Here is a 19,353-nt window from a genome sequence, read left to right as displayed (position 1 = left end):
TATTTTTCTTTTTTTCTTCTCAAAATACTCATAACAAAACACAATTTTTTTTTCTCGTGGCAAGTTCATATTAACTACTGAAACTCGAACTTCATAAGCTTTGTAAATTCTTTCATCCATGCAAACTAGTAGGAAGATCTAAATTCCTTAAGAATAGATACTACTCTATCAAAATCACCATGCTAAGATGATAAACCTTTTTGAATAATTATTATTTCTAATTTATTTTTCTTTTACCTATTTCTAAAAAATTTACCAAATAGTTTTCAAAAAAATCAGTTCACACAAATATTATATAACTCATGCTTTTGCCAGCCCATGTGATGAGCTATCCTTATAAAGACACTTGGCCCATATAACCAACCATTTTTTGCACTAAAGTACATAAACACCATCTTTGCCAGTCCATACACCTTTCAAGTCTCCATATTTTTAATATATCATAGAAAATATATACTTTCTGCCACTTTCCTTGTACAACTTACTAGTGGATTCAATTTCTCTCTCTTTCCTTCAGTTTTCCCTTTTTCCTCCCTTATACACGCAGTAAGTATCCACACAGTCGCAGCTTTTTTCTTAGCGTGTGTTTCAGGCAAATATATATATTATATAATGTTACCAAAAAGGGGTCTTTTTTTTTACTTTAAGGAATCAATTAATGGTTGTTTCAGGATCTGAACTTCAGAGGAAAAAATGGGGAGCCTTTAAATGGTTTTCTTGAATTGGTTTTTCAGTTTGAAGTTTTTGTCAGTTGCTTAGTATATAGATTGGGAAAACAACTGCTTTTTTGTTTCTTTTTTGTTCATTTGGGAAATTCCACAAACAGGTTTTGTGCAAGATTGTGAGGTTTTTTTCCCTCTCAAGTTCTGTTATTTTTCAATTTCAGTTGGTTTTGAGTTTCTTTTTTGCTCATTGGGGGGAAATCCTCAAAAGGGTTGTGTACAAGATTGAGTTTTTTCCTCTCAAGTTGTGTCATTTTTCAATTTCAGTTGGTTTTGAGTTTCTTTATTGCTCATTGGGGAAAATCCACAAAATGGTTGTGTGCAAGATTGTAGTTTGTTAATTTGGATGTGACTTGTGAGTTTTTTAGTTTTTCTTCCTCTTATAAAAATGTCATCTTTTAGTGGTTTAGGTATTGGTTTGAGTTTTGTTTTTGGATGCATCCTCATGGGACTTGTAGCAGAGTTGTATTACTTGTTATGGGTAAGGAAAAGAATCCCAAAGAATGCAACAGAAGATCAGTACAACAACACCCCTTATGCCACTGAACTTTCTCATCTTTTTTGTTGGAAGAAGCCTAATTCTGTAAACAATGTTAGTAGCCAACAACTAAACAACACAGTGAGAAATCAAGAAATGAATGGTCATGGTCATGGTCATGGTCAAGATCAAGATTTAGAGTTAGGGAATAGCAAAGATTTGTTGCTAAAAGGCTATGGTGAAGATAGTGTAGAATCAGAGTTAATGAGACTACACAATCTTTGTGGACCTCCAAGATTTCTCTTCACAATTAAGGAAGAAACAAAAGAAGATTTGGAATCTGAAGATGGTAAATCTAGATGTGGTGATAGAAGTAGAACATGTTCAAGAAACAAAAGCTTTAGTGACCTTATCCTTACCCCCTTGTCTTCACCACCAATTAAGACTCAGAATCTTGATTCTTACAGTTGCCAAGGGTTCAATCCACTCTTTGAATCCTCAACAGAAAATGAGTTAACCAGACTAAGATCTTCACCCCCTCCAAAGTTCAAGTTCCTTAGGGATGCTGAGGAGAAACTTATAAGAAGATTAATAGAATTAGAAGCAGAAAAAAGGGTTATCAAGAATGAAGTTTCTTCTTTTCAAGATTCTTCAATGAAACATTCAACAGAGGAGAAAGGGTCATTCATATCTTTTCTTGGAAAGAGCAAAATAAGAGAGCCTCTTCAGCAAATACAAGTACATCACAACTCTACTTGTGTAAAGGTACTTCCATTGGCTTCTTCACCTTCAAATTTACAAGCCAATTGATTATGAATCTGTTATGCTTTAGATGGAGAGGTTTAAATTTCTTTTGTTATTTATATTTTTAACCTCTTTTATCTATTAACCAAAAAAGTACAGCAATTACCTCTTCTTTCTTGTATTAACTTTAGTTTTTCAGATAGAAAATAGAGATTTTTATTGTAACTTCTTTGGATTCTTAATCTGTTTCCTTTCTTTAGCAGTTAGTGGTAATGGTTTTGCTTAGCCTAAGATTGTTAAATAATTGTTAACCTTGTCTTGTATCGTACATTGAACGTAAATACACAACCCAAACCATTAGTCTTTTCTATTCATTATTCTTTTAATTAGCAAAGCGAGTAACCATACCAAATGCATACAGCGAAAGAGATCATATAGCTGTCATTAGGAATCTATAAATGATTGTTTATAGGTAACTCTACATAGTGCATAAATGTCTAAACGTAATATATATATATATATATATATATATAACTTCAACTCTATTATTCTTATTTTTGAATGATTATGTTCTATGGCCAAGGAAAAAGTATTCCAGCAAATCAAAAAGGTTAAAAAAATTTATCTCATGTTGTTGTATATGAAGGAAGAAATGATTTCTTATGGCTACTTACAAATTAAATAGAAAAAAAATGATATTTTCAGACTTCTCATAAAAAGAACATAAAATTAAAAATAAGTTTATTAAAGAGCTACAAAATTAAATCTCCCTGTACAAACTCCCATCATGCCACATTATGATGTCCTAATTATACCCCTTTGTGGTTGTGGTAGAGTAGTAAGTAATCATTCATCCTTAATCAAAAGATCTTGGGTTTGAATTCCTTTGAGTATGAAGTCGTCTTTGTTAGGAAACGTTTTACCCATCAATGTGGAATTTCTCGGTGCGAATTTGAATTTATTCGGGCTCCAATGTGGGTACCGGATACCGGATGAAAAATCAAAAAAAAAAATATATCCCCTTGTTATAATGGGGCAAGGTAATTTTAGCAAAAAGTATAAGTTCTCTTGATAGTATGATTTCAAAAATGTTTTCTTTAGCTATTCTATCATATTATGTGATTATGTTGCTCAAAAAACACCACCATATTTACATGTTTTGACTGTTTCACACCTTGTAGTTTTTTTTTCCTTCTAAATACTGCTTAATCATTCTTGTTAGAAACTATTTATCCAAAGACAGGTAACATGGTTAAGATTAGGACAAATAGCTTTCATTTCATTTTCAATTGATTCCTTAAAGAAACATGCCCTTTCTATCTTCCAAGAAACACATAACCATATGTGAAAGGAAGTTTCTCTTGTTAATTCAAAGTGTACCATTAGGCAAAGGAAAGCACAGGGGGAGCATTATCATAGGATATAAGTAAATTTTTGGCTTAATACATAGTCAAGTCATACTCTTAAACTCGTCGAGATATTCTATTTAAATATTTGAACTAAGCTCTGGTCCAATTAAACACCTTAATACCTAATAAAGTGTTCCAATAAACACTTTTGATTCAAATTTTGAAAATACCTTCGTGCGTTTTTTATTTGACTATTAAATATAGTTTTAAAAAAACCATATAAATATGTTATTTTCTTTAATTATATGCATTAACTTTAAGTGAAAGATATTTGTGATTTTACAGCACATACATATTATTAAAGGAAATCATATATTTATATGGTTGATTTAATTACCTAAAAAGCAAATGAGCGCACACAAAAAAATAATCAAAATATAAACTAAAAGTAACTAAATATTTAGTTAAAATTTCTAAATGTAATATCCCGAAAAGTTTAATGTACTACGTATGTAAAGATTAAATTTTACACTGGCATTGCCCTATGAAAGCAGTAATGTTCAGACCACAGGAAAAAGACAAAGTCCTGAAGTTGAAAACAAGTTATGTGGTCTGTGACTTGTTATTTTTTCCCCTTTTGAAACTTTTGCCAATAAAACAAGAAATGTCATTGTCATCACGCAATTTGGCCAAAAAAGTGGTCGCTCACATATTTTTAAACAAAAGTTCAATGTCAAAATGGAAAAAAGAGCAAGAAATAAGGCTCAGTTGTGATCCTATTTCTTGAATGAACGGTGGAAAGTTGATAACAAGATTAAATTTCATTGTCAAACAAAACTTTAAAAACTATTTTAAAAAAATTATTTTCAAAATTTATGGTTCTAACGGCAGCTTAATTTTGAGACTACAGGACTTGACTTAACAAATGTGGTCCATTTCGTGGATAATTATTACTCTTTTACCTTATTCGAGGAGCAATTAACAAAAAAAAAAAAAGGACCACAAACAAAAACCCTTTTTAGCCTTTCACATGCCTGCTATTTTGCTTCATTCAAATTTAAATTACTAGTGATGTTGTAGTGTCAAAAGGCCAGACTCTGACATGGGTTTATCTGTTGGGATTATGACAAACACTTTTGCCTATTCAATTTCTGTCACTAAAATCAATGGGCAGGATTCTTGAATGTCTGCCAGAATTCTAAGGACAGATACCAATAAACAATAGAGATACCATTATAATGCCTAAATTACCTTGTATTGTGAGGATTCAAATTGACTAGTTTTAACTGTTTTACCAATAGTTGAAACTCACATTTTAGCTTATATTTCTATTAACGTAATTTTCACTATGGATGAACAAATCTTCTTATTCATTAACTTATTCAATTCTTGAATCAGACCTATTATTAATGTAACCGTAGCACAAGCAGAGGCTTTGCACAATCTACTTCCGATCTCTCGATAAAGCTACTCCTAATCAAATCTATTGAATATAAGTACTCATATGAAAGCATAGTGGGTTTGGGATTCTGTTGGCTTATTGGTCGTGCACATTGTTTTCTACACAATTATAAAGACATGAAATTGAGGATAGGGTACAGATTCCAAGGAGCCCACAAAGCCAACACTTGAACATGAATAAAGATGAAAGCCAAGTTGTGCCAATTCATGCAACAATTTAGGGCCAAGTAAAATGGAATACTAGAAATCTTGGATTGATTAAAGAAACTGCTCCATTTTAATTTATTTATCTTACTTTTTTTTAATTTATTTTAAAAAATATCTTTTTTATAACTTTTTAATTTCAATTTTTACATAACATGTTTAACCACGAGATTAAAATGACATTTTGATATATTTTACGTATTTTTATTTTTAAGATCACAAGATTCAAATTTTTTTATACTTTCTTAAAATTCGTGTTAAGTCAAAACCAGATGTATTGGATATGAATAAAGATAGAAGATAAATTGTCCAATAATCTGAATATATTATAAATCCAAAAGAGCTTGAGAACAGAGGGAATCAATCAGGAAGTAACCTCTTTTTTTCTCTCTTTTTACCACAGCTGATTTTAAATTTTAATCATATTTCCTTCATCTTATTTTAATTGTCGTTTTAGTTTTAAAATATTATATTAAAATAAATACCATTTTAAAAATTCAAGACTAAAATAACTTCTTTTTACCCCTCCTTGGAGGTCCATCACCTTTTTACTTACTTGTTGACTCAAATCCACAATCTCGTTTGAGTCGGAGAGTATTTATCATCTGCAATCTTCTTCTGCCCTTAACATTTCATCTTATTAAATAGGGATAACTTAATAAATTATCATTTATTTTACTTTTTTTAAATGGGTGTAAACAGAGCTAAAGCGATAGTGAAAATAAGACGAAAGCAGTATAAAAAAGAACTAATTTTTTAATGTTAAGAATATAATTGAAAATAACTATCAATTTTAATCTTGAATTCCTAAAATAACAATTACTTTAGAACAATTTTTTAAGCTAAAATGATAAGCAAAATGAGATGGAGTAAAGTTCATTTCAGAAAACGTCAAATATTTTATGTCCAAATGAAAAATAATTTGACCTTCGCACTCTGAACACCTTCATATAATATGAAAAAGAGGAAGATCAAAGTATAATTTTCAAGATTGAAGCGAAAAGAGAACATCCGCCAGTGTCCTTCATCACGGCAAATAAATTAAGGAGCTTTTACACTCGTACAACAATAGTGTGAAAAATCCTTGATTTAATCAATAAGGGTCGTAATAAGAATCGTCCAGGATGAGTAGAATCCCTTCATTTTTTTGAGTTCGAATCTTGAATATGAAAAGCATCATTCGAGTGTTCTAATGTAGATGACATTGTCAGATTCAATATTTTCACTTAGAAGGTTTGAAAAATAAAAGTGTAGTGCCTACTGCCTATATTTGAATTTTGAATTTCAAGATAAATTTTGAACCCCCTAAACTACTAAGTCAATCTCTTCTTTTGTGTTTAGACTATTCAAAATCTATATCTATATATAAAAATTTAATAATTTATCTTATATATACAGTATAATTTTTTACCGAAAGATATTCAGGTGATAACCCTCGAGAATCTAAATCCGCCTTTAAATGTAGATTATCAAAAATCAAAAAAGAATAGCCCTTTTGATAGGAAAAGAGAATGCTTGACAGTTGGAAGTGGGTTAGAGAATTTGAACAAATCTAGCCTTCTTACTTGTGGAAAAAATAGGTTTTACAGCTTGCATTGAATTGAAAGAGTTGGCGTGATAAGTTTGTTGTGACTTTTTGACAAAACTTGGCTTCGAAGTGTGAAATCATATATGTTTGCGTGCTATAAGGGGAATTTATCCTAATTTCCTCTAAGATTACATCATATGATTTATGGTTTATCCAATTCAAGTGTAAACAAATGGGATTGTTGGTAATTAATGGTATGTCATAATTGATAGTTGTGGAATATTTGGGACAAAGAATCCTTCCCCCCACGCACCCTTTTCTAACTAGAATATACATTTTCCGTCCCTCTTTATTTATCCATTATATTATTTTTAAATGTCTAATTAGTGGTGGAGTCAGAATTTTAATTTAGAAGTTTAAAATTTGAAGAAGTAGAGATATGAATTTGTCGAAGGGGTTCAATATCTATTATATATACATAAAAAATTATTTTTATCATTATATAAATAATATAATTTTTCGCCGAATGTAGTTCGGATGAACCCCTGAGCAATAGGTGGTTCCGCCCTTATGTCCAACAATACTTGTCCAGTTTATAAAATTAATGAATAATTTACCATGATGTGTCTATTTTACCCTTGCTATTAAATATAATCATTTTTCAATGTTTAGATGACTTGTATTTAATAAGAGTGATTTGGTAAGATTAATCCTATCATTTATTGTTACTTAATTTCTATGTCAAATCAATAGTGGATAATTATTATTATAATATATATAGTTATTTAAAGATAAAAAGGTAACACATCAACTTTTAACAGCATTTAATTGGCCAAAAGTGTTCATGTTGAGTACACTTCGTGCAAAGTGGAAAAATAGACATTTTACAAAGAAATTTATTACAATGTGGAACCTTAGAATTGAAGGAGAAAGGGGAGAATGATGTCACACTTTAGGGTCGATTGATTCAAATATAAGTTATGTAGAGATTATAATGTATGAATTAGTATATAGGAGTTGGTTATACTAATATATAGAGATTAATTTCTTGTTAAGTATTTGATTTATTGCCTGAAATTGAATATATAAGATATCATTTAAATTATTTTGTTTTTAAACTAAAAAAAGTATCGAGTTTTATAATTATACTCATGGATGTTTGACTTTCATTTATTTTTAGGAAAAAGATAAAGATAATTTTGTCATTTTGTTATTTTATCCTGTATAAGTAGGAGTGAACATTCGACATTTAATTCAATATTTTCAGAATTCAAATTCAGTAGTCGATAATTGAAAACAAATATCAAATATCAAAATTTCAAAATTCAATTCGGTTCAATAAATCGAATTTGGATTCGGTAAATCTTGAAATGATATCCGGACTTACCATTCAAGAGAGGAGCTATTAATAATAAATTTGTAGCAATCAAAAAATCATATAAATGAAAATGTATCACAGAATTTTGTAGGTCAGTATGGAATTCTCCCATACAAGATTAGGAATGGGTAACCAATCCATATATGTTTCAACTTTAGTTAAATCTTTCAAAGTAGCAATACCATGTTATATTCATTCTCAAGGGTTTGTCTGACTATATTGTTGCTTCACACATGAAGATTAAAGCTAAGTTGCTTGATATATATACACCGATGGACTTTATTCACTAAATAATTAGGTTTTCGGTATATATATGAAATACTAAATCCGAACTCAAGTACCATAATTTTAAAATTTTACTCTTGAATATTCTATTTATTATTGAATACTGAATTATCAAAAATTTTAGTTTGAATACTTAACAATGCAAGTTTCAATGATTTATGTCCAATTCTAAATATAAGTTATATATGAATTAGTTATTCCATTGGTCAACTAAATAACCAAATGATTCGAATTTGTAATTTTCCTATAAATTTTGAATTATTTTTTTTTAAAAAAAATTGAATGTAAAGTTCGGCCATAATACATTTGGTAAGTAATTTTAAACTTTTGATCTGGCTTAATTTATTAATAATAATATTTCAAATTTGACTTTCGACTATGAAAATTTACAGTTACATTGAGATAAAAAAATGAAAAAATTACCTAAATACACAACTTATTTTACCAAATTTTCTAAAATTCTCTATCATTTGAAAAAATTACAAAAATCCTACTTTCTTCTATTCTCGGATACATCACTTTACACGATGCATCGATCAGATACATCACTTTACGCGTTGTATCGTTTATGTGATGTATTAGGACATTTTGAGATGCATTCTGATTCCACGAAATTTAAGAAATTTTTGTAATTTGAAAAAAATTATGGATAAAATTTAATTAATTCTTAACACTATGAAATTTATATAATTCTTCCTAAAAAATTTCAACACCATAGATTTCTAAAGTTATTGGGTTTGGGTTTCAAAGTGATGGGCTAAAATTGTTAACAAATATATGGATAACCCAAAGTCGAATAGATTTCCGGCCCAATATGTTACTAGTTATTTTCTTGTTCATCTAAGCTCGATTTCTTCCCTCCCTCACGGCGAACTTTCTAGGCTCTTCATCTCCGTTTGCGGCGAACTCGTTCCTCTCACTTTCTCCGGCGAATTCACTTGTAAGAAATTCAGAAACCCTCCCATCGGTTTTATACACAATTTTAATTTTTTTTTAAAAAATAATATGATTTTTAATTTTCTTCTCAAGTTACGTAATCTGGATTTGAGTGTTTTCAGATCACTTTTGTGAAAACTGCTCTTCAAATGAAACATAGGAGAAATTCATATTCCTCAATCTATGTATTATTAAGATTCTAGGTTTTTGTTTGGATTTTTTTCAAGGTTGTTATGTTTGAGAATTTTATAGTTAATTTCTCTAATAAAAGAAACTATTTACTAGAAAGATTATGATATTGTTTCTTAAGTAGCAATTGTTAGTTCTTGAATGTTACACTACATCTAAGAGTTATTTGATCTTGTTTTATTATACAACTAGTTTCTGAAATGAAAACTGTAAGGAGATAATGTGGTGAACTGGTTATAAGATTTTTTTGGATTAGTTTATATGCCAGTTCTGTAAATTATCAGAAATGCTTTAGCTTGTTGTTCTAGTGCACATGCTACTACTTATTCAGTAGTAGCATTTTCAAAATGGTGGTGTCTGGGTCAACTTGCCTGCACTTTGACTATTTGAGCAGAAATTTGCTACCTCCTGCTTGCACAAATAATGTGTAACTCTGCCAGCAAATGTTTAGGCGGATGAGGAAAAACTACCTAGTTTTTGGTCTCTATCCCGTGGTTTTTACCTATTTTGTTTGACGGTTAGGTCACATTCTTGGGGGCGAACATGCTACGACTATACATTTGATATCCTGCTTCTTTTGTCTATCCACGTGACAACTTGCAACACAGTGCTCTCTCAGAATGGTGGTTTCTCCTGATACTTGAAGCCAATTCTAATGGTAAAACTATAAATGTCAATGTCATTTCATTGATGGAAGACAAATATGGGGCTGATTGGGTTAGAGCATAGAGGTCAAATAATGTCTGATACATGGTTTTAGGTTCTTAACAAAAGTTTGCACTGCATAGCTTTAAATTAGTACCTCAAATGGGTAACTGTAGTTCTTTGATTATGATGGGCGGTCTCCAACTTGTTTGAGGAACCTTGAGGGATGTGAATTCTGTAAATAGGCAATAAGTTAAACATAAGAAGACATGAGTATGAGAAAACCTTGGTGTTGCACTCTGTATTCTTTAGATTTAGTTTGTATGATCCATCTTTTATTGATGTCTTAATTTTTATAGACCCGCACAAGTCGAATGGAGTCAAAAAATTCAATTTTCTCTTATTTAATTTGAATCTTTTCTGAATTGTCAGCTCAATCCAACTCTATTTTTTTCAATGAAGTAAAATGTTGTATTGCTGGCATCAAGAAGATGCAAAGAATACAAAAGTGATTTTAGCTTCAAAGAAAAAGTTCTATAAGCATCAGGCGCTAACCAAAAGCAAAAGTAGGCTGTTAAGCCAGGCTCAGAGAGCCAATGAGATTTACAAAAGAAACAACATCATTTACAGGAGCATAATTACTCTTAACTAAAAAGCTGTAGTAGACACCTAGCCTTAAATACTGAGTTAGGAGTTGAAACCCCAGCTAAACACCTTCTATTCCTTTCTGTCCACACACGCCAAAAAATACAACTTGGGATCATTTGCCAGATGTTCTTGATGGCTTTGCTGACTTTCCAAAAGTTCCCGACTTTCAACTGCTTCCTTGATACTCTGGTTTCGTGCCCAACTGAAACCAAAAACTGATAGGAACATGTGCCAGCGACTTGGGAATGCAAAATAAGATGGTTGATAGATTCTAAGCTTGACCGGTACATGTAACATTTATCCAACAAGCTGAAAATTTCTACATAGATTTTATTGAGTCAGGATGGCCCCTTTCAGTGTTGTCCAAATGAAACAACTTACCTTTGGGGTAATTTTGTTCTCCAAAGGGGCAAAAGTGTGCACTGCCCCACATCTTACAATAAACTTTAACGGAGGCGTTAACTTTTATTGATAAGGCACGAAGGTCTTCACGCCTTGTACGGCGAGCTGGGCCTCACGCCTTAGCTGCAATGATTTTTCCAATTTATAAGGTGTGAATGCATACACGGCTTATAAGAACCAAAAAAATTACAAGGCGTGTATGCATGGTAACTAGCCTGCACAAAAGCAACAAATTATATTTCCAGCATGCAAAATTTTATAGCTTGCTATTAGTAGTTCAATTTACAGACCTTTGACCAAGAGCTAGGTGCCTTCTGAATGGGGGTCACAGCTGCATATTTTGGTGGCAAAGATTCAACAATCTCAATGTCATCTTTTAACATGTCAATGAAGCTTCTCCAGTCAAAAATATCTTTAAAGTCACTGCAAGAAACAAAAACGGATTAGAACTAAAACAAAGAGGTTACCCGGAGTGTCATTCTCAAATCTCAAATGTAACCTGGGATCTGTCCAAAAGGATTCATGATCAAGAGAAGGGAGAACTAGTGTGGCATTCAAAATTTTCGCAATAGTCACTATATCACATATGTGCAGTCACCCAACAACTTATAAGGTGTGTATGCATTCATGCCTTATAAATTGGAAAAATCATTGCAACTAAGGCGTGGGGCCCAGCTCACCTTACAAGGTGTGGTGCCCTTCACGCCTTATCAATAAAAGTTAATGCCTCCGTTAACCTTTATTGTAAGGCGTGGGGCAGTGCACGCTTTTTCCCCTTTGAGCTGTTTTCATTTTTAGTTCCCCCTGTTGAATTTTTGGAGAAAAAAGTTGCCCTTTAGGCTCTGGTCTCTATATACCCTCCTTGGAACTGCCCTATGTCCTTTTGTCAGAGCATTGGCTATCAACTGAACAACTGTTTGATCTTCTCAGCAGGTCAAATACACCATTTTGCTCCCAATCTTGCACATTCCTTCTAAAATGAACATCCCATGTGTTGCTTGATCTGGTTTGCTCCACTGTAGAGTTGGGATTAGTGGCTAATAGGAAAAGAGATGGGTACATGACTTTCCAAAATTTCACCATAGAACCACTGCCAACCTTCCCCAGACCCCACTTGGTGGGGTTTCACTGGGTATGTTGTTGTTGTTGTAACCATTGCCAACCTTGAAGGAAATAATCCTTTAAGTTGTCAATTCAACTCTTTTACAAATGTAATGTTGAAGCACAAGTTAGGTAGTTATTGTGGTGGTTGATTGTTGATTGCCTAGTATCCTAACTTATAAAAATACGAAAGGGTTCTCGCACCATAGACGAATGAGGGTTGTCATGCGATATAAGGATGCCTACCGAAGTAAATTGAAGTTCTACATAACAATTATAAGACTAGCAATGTGATATGGTAGTGATTGTTGGGATGTTAAAATCCAACATATTCACTAGTTGAGTGTTGTAGAGATGCAGATGCTACGATGGATTTGCGGCGATACAAAATTAGATAAGAAAAAAATGACCATATTTGGTAGAAGGTGAAAGTAGCATGCAATGAGGATACAATAAGAGAAAGTCGTTTGAGATGGTTTGGTCATGTCCTGCATGCATGCATCATGTCCAACATATTCACTAGATGAGTGTTGTAGAGATGTGGATGCTAAGATGGATATGCAGCCATACAAAATTAGATAAGATAAAAATGACCTTATTTGCTAGAAGGTGAAAGTAGCATGCAGTGAGGATACAATAAGAGAAAGTTGCTTGAGATGGTTTGGTCATGTCCTACATGCATCGATCTACTGCTGCGCTGGTCTGTATGTGTGATACTATTGTAAGTAAAGGTGTTAAGAGGGAACGAGGTAGATTTAAAATCACATGGGAGAAAGTTGTCTTGAAAGACATACAATTTTTTTGAGATCAATGCAGACTTGGTTAAAGGTAGGGCATAAAAGAAGGAAAAAATTCATATAGGTGATATTTACTAGTGTGAAATATCATGTAGTCTTGTTAGAGTACTTTTAATATTATTATATATATCGTTTTTTTTTCTGTTGTATCTCTAATTGATATGATGATGACATGATTGGATTTTAAATAGATACATTTGGATTCATGTAGTGGACCAGAACTTGTTTGAGATTGAGACATATTTGTTGTTGTTGTTGTGTCTGCCTTGTTTTACTAGTGAATGCAGGAGGAGGTTCTTCATTTTCTTATTCTGGTCAATGTCATCTATTCTATCTTACTTGATGGGGATAGAGAGATTACCTATTATTTCCCAAAATCTACTTTAATAGGTTGACATTATTGATTTTATTTCTTATATTGGATCTAGTTAGTTGGTTAGAAGTTCTGGAAACAGAGTTGGTTTCACCCCTAAGCAAATGGAGGAGATGAGAGACCTTGCATTGTGATCGTACTCTTTGTCTTAAACATAATGTTAGACTTGTGAGTTGTTGACTCTTAGTGTACATGGTGTCATGGATAGAAAAAGAACTAATTATCATTGAATGTTAGTAATGTATAAAAATCTCCCATGCTTGGAGAGTTCAAAATCTCTATTTATCAAAAGGCAATGAGTTTGAACTTCTGAAACAATTTTTGGATTTGAAACTGAAAGCACTAAAATCTCTCATGACTAAATCGGAAGAAAGAATATGGGCTCCCAATTATTGCCTTGAGAGTTTTGTTGTAATCAGAGCATGAAATTTACTTCCAAGAATAAGTATAATTTTGCTGTGAACAGTTCATGGGAAGCAACTGACCAGTCTATATCACTTTTGTCAAACTAAATTGACTTGGAAATCTCTATTCCCTGGAAAGTAACAGTCATTCTCCCCTCAACATGTGAAGATATTGGATACCCTTCTATTCATTGGTGGGAAACCTTGCAATGAAGCATAGATCCAGTAAAGCATAATTACCCTCATCAGAAATGCACTAAAAAATAGAAACTATAGGTAGAAAAAAGTCGAGCCTCTCTACCTCCACAAGATAGAGGTAAGACTGCATACAGACCACCCTCTCAAACCACAAGTGGGATAACACTGGGTTTGTTGTTGTAGGTAGAAAAAGTCTAGCATCCATGGGAAAGAGGGAGAGTAGTTGCATTGGTTGTGGTCTAAAAGTTCTATAGAAGTAGCTATTTGCAGAAGCTATCAGGTTACCAAAGTTCAAAGCATAACTTGCCAAATTCTTACCTTAAAAAAAAAGCATAACTTGCCAAACCCTCTGTCAAATGAAAGCATTTGTTGCTTTTCTTCCAAATTTCTTTGTTTGATAAAATTGTTGCAGAAAATACTTGAATAAGCTTTACTTCCAACTTTGCAGAGTAGGAAAACATGGTAGCCTTTATAGAAACAATCAAGGTAATAATTTGACCATTCACAGCCAAATTACTGCCACTATGAAGTTTGAATGTGCTATCTATAAAAAAATCATTATTTGAATATACCATGAGTGAAAAGCTAGTCTGACTCTAAAGAGCATCTAGTGGTGCAACTTGAATATTCACTTTTTACCTTATATTCTAGTGGTAAGTTTTATTTGTTCTGTTTAATATGTATGCATTTCCGTAGTTGCTACCGCTGTACCTCCTTTTATTCATCTACTCGTCACCCTTTGGGTACTTTGATAGTTGAGAACTTGTGACCCTCTGGTTTGCAGTGCTTTGATAGTTGAGAATAATGTAGATCGCAAAACAGTGTTGAAGTGTTTCTTCTTCTTTGTTCCATCAGGAATGTTGTTTATCCTGCTTTTGTCTTGAACCATGAACATTGTAATGTTATTATGAGTTTTCTGCCCGTTGATTTTGCTGCTACTGATGTCACTGCTGATTTGATTTCCTCTAATGCCATGTCTAAAACCATCCTCTTTATATCTAGTTAGATCTGGGGAAGTATGGGCCGCAAAGCTGGCACCTTATATATTAACCCAAGGAACTTTGGAAGCCTCCAAAAACCTTGTGCCAAAGAAATGGTCTCGTTCCTTAATTGTTTGACTTTAAATCACAACAAGGACGAGAAATGTGGCAGGCAAAAGTCACTTTTGAGTACCTGCATGGAAGCTCAGGTAATTTGGATGCCTTTCTTTAGTTGAATAATGAATATTGCTATTTCCCTTATCTCCTTTAATATGGTTCCTAGCAAAAGCTAATTAGTAATGCTTCTCCTGTGTTTTCTACATTGTTTTACACGAAAAAAGGATGAGAGTTTTCTTGATTTAGTATACCATAAATCGAATTAACTCTTCTTTTCACATTAAAGATTAATTTGCTTTACCTTTTGGTATGCAGAGTGGCAAAAACAGAAAGCCATGGGGTAGCATCAATTATCACTTACAGAGGCTTAGCAGGGGAAGGAAGTAACTTGAATCGAAAGTGGTTGCACATGGGCATGTTTTGAAATTAGATGCAGAGATGGTTTCTCCAAGTTATCAATGAACGACCTTTTTCCGAGATGGTCTGCAATACTTGATTAATAGCACGAATTCAGACTCATAAGGCAGTTGAGGAACATTACTTATTTTGTCATTGTGGAACCTTCCAATGGTAGCTATTATTTCTTTTCGTCTTATAATTGCAAAGACCTGTGTGAGCAGGAATGAGCATGAGAAGGAATTGCTTTCTTTGACTTATAATGAAAATTATATTGACTTAATTTTAACATACAAAGTTTGGTACCCCTTTAGGCACCGATCCATGTTACCAAAAAATGAGTCTCCGTTTTTTAGCCCTTAAATTGGAAATGGCTCATATTGCGTATATAATTGCAAGATGGGTCATTTGCCCTTCTGGAGGAGAAAAATCATATTAGAAATGTAATTCATCGCTGTTGAAGAAGTGAATTTGAGTGTCGATTTTTGTGAGAAATTTGGATTGGTGTCGTAAAAAGAAATTTTAAAGAAGATTGGTATCAGGACACTCTTTTCTTCCAAGGAACAAAAACAATTATCAGCTGTGACTCAAAATTCTATTTGAACGTGTCAAATCGCGCCTGTAAAAACTTTTAAAAAAGGTTCTCAAGAATGTTTTGTTTATATTTAAAAAAAACATTACAAGACATCAGTCAGCCACTGTATATTATTCCCAACAGTAACAGATTATTACCTTCCCAGATAAACTTATAGGAGTATTTTTTTCACATTTAAATTCAAGTACTAATTAATTATTGTATTCATTCAATGGAACTTATTTTCTCCCTACCACATCCAAGACAGAAATCCAAAACTGTAGAGGCGGAGCATTTCTCACATCAGGATAAGAAAACAGTAAAGACAAAAATTTCAGCATAAAGCTAGTAAATAACTAGTCATTGAAAATGCAAAATCGATGGCACTACTTGAAGGGCGATAATGGATGCAAACGTTCAACTTAATAAAGAGAGAAAACCAATATACTAAACATCGCAATAACATAAAAGTACCCAATATAATAATATTAAGAATAAAACTAGCACTGATCACACTTCACATGCTTAATCGACCTCCTCAATCTTGGGGCCTGCACCTGTAGAACCAGCTGGAGGAGCATCATCATCATCCATAGGTGCACCTGCCTCAGCACCAGCACCCTGGTACATCTTTGCAATTATGGGATTGCATAAGCTCTCCAGCTCCTTCATCTTATCTTCAAACTCATCAGCTTCAGCAAGCTGGTTGCTATCGAGCCATGAAATTGCCTGATCAATAGCATCCTCAATCTTTTTCTTGTCTTCTGAGCTTAGCTTAGAGCCAATCTTCTCATCCTTCACAGTGTTCCTCATGTTGTAGGCATAGTTCTCCAGTGCATTCTTGGCCTCAACCTTTTTCTTGTGTTCCTCATCCTCTGCCTTGTACCTCTCTGCTTCCTGGACCATCTTCTCAATTTCTTCCTTTGATAACCTACCCTTGTCATTGGTAATTGTGATCTTGTTCTTCTGTCCGGTGGTCTTGTCTTCAGCTGACACGTTCAAGATGCCATTGGCATCAATATCAAAGCAGACTGTGATCTGAGGCACACCCCTAGGAGCAGGAGGAATACCAGAGAGCTCAAATTTACCCAGCAAGTTGTTGTCTCTAGTCCTTGCTCTCTCACCCTCATAAACCTGAATCAACACTCCAGGTTGGTTGTCAGAATAGGTAGAGAACACCTGCTCTTTCTTGGTAGGAATGGTGGTATTCCTGGGAATCAAGACAGTCATCACTCCTCCAGCAGTTTCCAACCCGAGAGATAGAGGTGTGACATCCAAAAGCAACAAGTCTTGTACCTTCTCATTACCCTCTCCACTGAGAATGGCAGCTTGAACAGCAGCACCGTAGGCAACAGCCTCATCTGGGTTGATGCTCTTGCAAAGCTCCTTTCCATTAAAGAAGTCTTGCAACAACTGTTGTACCTTAGGAATTCTAGTAGATCCACCAACAAGAACAACATCATGTACAGTGCTCTTGTCCATCTTGGCATCCCTCAAACATTTCTCAACAGGCTCCATACACTTCCTGAAAAGATCCATGTTCAACTCCTCAAATCTGGCACGAGTGATGGTAGAATAGAAGTCAACTCCCTCATATAGGGAATCAATTTCAATTGTTGTCTGAGCAGTGGAGGAAAGAGTTCTCTTCGCCCTTTCACAAGCTGTCCTCAATCTTCTAAGGGCTCTTGGGTTACCGGTGATGTCCTTCTTGTGCTTTCTTTTAAATTCCTGGACAAAGTGGTTCACCATTCTGTTGTCAAAATCTTCACCACCAAGGTGAGTGTCTCCTGCTGTGGCTTTCACCTCAAAGATACCCTCTTCAATAGTGAGAAGGGAAACATCGAAGGTACCACCACCAAGATCAAAGATAAGAACATTCTTCTCACCAACACTAGTGGCCTTTTTGTCAAGACCATAAGCAATGGCAGCTGCTGTGGGCTCATTAATAATACGCATGACATTCAAGCCAGAGATGACACCAGCATCCTTAGTAGCCTGACGTTGCGAGTCATTGAAGTATGCAGGTACAGTAACCACAGCATTTTTCACTGTTGATCCAAGGAAGGCTTCTGCAATTTCCTTCATCTTTATAAGGACCATGGAAGAGATTTCTTCAGCAGAAAACTGTTTCTCTTCTCCCTTGTAGTTCACAACAATCATAGGCTTGTCACCAGGTCCAGCAACAACCTTAAAAGGCCACAATTTGATGTCACTCTGTACAGATGCATCACTGAATCTCCTTCCAATAAGACGCTTGGCATCTGCAATGTAAAAACCCAGTAAGAACTATCAAATCAAATGTTCATTCACACACACAGCTATACAGCACTATATAGCAGGCAAAACATAACATAATCAACAATGCAACAGGAAAAGACCATCAGATTCTGGAAAAGTCAAGAACATAACAAACATTCATGAATACAATAAAACAAGTAGCAGTTCAAGAAGCCATAAGAATGACTACATATTATGGTGGAACAACCTATGGCTATGGCCAACAAACATGAACATGAAAATTACCATTAAAAAATTAGCAAGTGTTTATGCTGGAAGAACTAAACACAACATTACAAAGTGAACAACGGAAGCATTGAAGACTATTATCAATCACTAGCTCAAAATCGTTATTCAACAATTGATTTGAAACAACTCAGATCTAAAACAATTCTATCAAACGAGATCTATAATATGCATACATTGACACTACTTCCAACAGAAATACGATACCTAAAATTAAGATCTAAATAACAGATCTGAAACGTAAAAACTTACCAAATACGGTGTTAATAGGATTCATTGCCACTTGATTCTTAGCGGCATCACCAATGAGACGTTCAGAATCAGTGAAACCAACGTAAGAAGGCGTGGTCCTGTTCCCTTGATCATTAGCAATAATCTCAACACGATCATGCTGCCAAACTCCGACGCAAGAGTAAGTTGTTCCGAGATCTATACCAATCGCCGGACCTTCACCTTTTCCGGCCATGACGACGTAAAAATAATATTTTAAAAATGGTAGACGGCGGTGGCTGCAGAGAGGAGGAGAAGAGGAGGAGGAGGAGGAGGAGGAGAGTGAATAAAGTAAATAATGGTTTAAGGGTTCGAAGAGAGGGTATAAATGGGCTTGGGGTTATTGGTTCTAGAATGTTCTTTTTTCCCGACTTCCACTTGCGCGCTGCCACGTATGTCATGTGAAATTTGTGGTTTCAATCAACTATAGAAAAGAAATAGAATGAAAAAATATCGGGAAAATGGATCTCATATTTATTTTTATTAAATAAAAAATCAAAAATACTTCATCCTCATGTTTACTTGTTCATCCTAAATTTTACACATTCATTAAAAAATAATTATTATTATAAAACTCATATTAATCGATGTTGTAGAGAGTATGCGGACGTAGGAGCGGAGCTACCTTGTGTTTGGTGGTCAGTCGAATCC

At 33.8% G+C, this 19,353-nt stretch overlaps 3 protein-coding genes across 4 annotated transcripts; 2 read left to right on the top strand and 1 right to left on the bottom strand.

Annotated features, from left to right (window-relative positions):
* The first annotated feature begins 372 nt into the window (after positions 1–372).
* Positions 373–2,318, top strand: LOC129904374 (uncharacterized). Its single transcript, XM_055979940.1, has one exon. The coding sequence runs from the start codon at positions 1,111–1,113 to the stop codon at positions 2,008–2,010; it is 900 nt and encodes a 299-aa protein (XP_055835915.1). The 5' UTR covers positions 373–1,110; the 3' UTR covers positions 2,011–2,318.
* Positions 2,319–8,954: 6,636 nt separating this feature from the next.
* Positions 8,955–15,618, top strand: LOC129904430 (uncharacterized). Of its 2 annotated transcripts, none has more exons than XM_055979998.1 (3): positions 8,955–9,089; positions 14,849–15,031; positions 15,255–15,618. In XM_055979998.1, the coding sequence occupies exons 2-3, from the start codon at positions 14,861–14,863 to the stop codon at positions 15,324–15,326; spliced, it is 243 nt and encodes an 80-aa protein (XP_055835973.1). In that variant the 5' UTR covers positions 8,955–9,089; positions 14,849–14,860; the 3' UTR covers positions 15,327–15,618. The 2 variants fall into 2 exon arrangements, with proteins under 2 accessions (XP_055835973.1, XP_055835972.1); XM_055979997.1 differs by having other exon boundaries at positions 14,845–15,031.
* A 695-nt stretch (positions 15,619–16,313) lies between these two features.
* LOC129902044 (heat shock cognate 70 kDa protein 2-like) lies at positions 16,314–19,006 on the bottom strand. The gene is made up of 2 exons (XM_055977060.1): positions 18,685–19,006; positions 16,314–18,170 (listed from the first exon to the last, which is right to left on the bottom strand). The coding sequence occupies exons 1-2, from the start codon at positions 18,896–18,898 to the stop codon at positions 16,435–16,437; spliced, it is 1,950 nt and encodes a 649-aa protein (XP_055833035.1). The 5' UTR covers positions 18,899–19,006; the 3' UTR covers positions 16,314–16,434.
* Between the last annotated feature and the right edge of the window lie 347 nt (positions 19,007–19,353).

This window comes from Solanum dulcamara, chromosome 9 (assembly GCF_947179165.1).
Source record: "Solanum dulcamara chromosome 9, daSolDulc1.2, whole genome shotgun sequence".
NCBI lineage: Eukaryota > Viridiplantae > Streptophyta > Magnoliopsida > Solanales > Solanaceae > Solanum > Solanum dulcamara.
The sequence above is the reverse complement of the archived record's forward strand: the minus strand, read 5'-3'. Positions and strand labels throughout refer to the sequence as shown.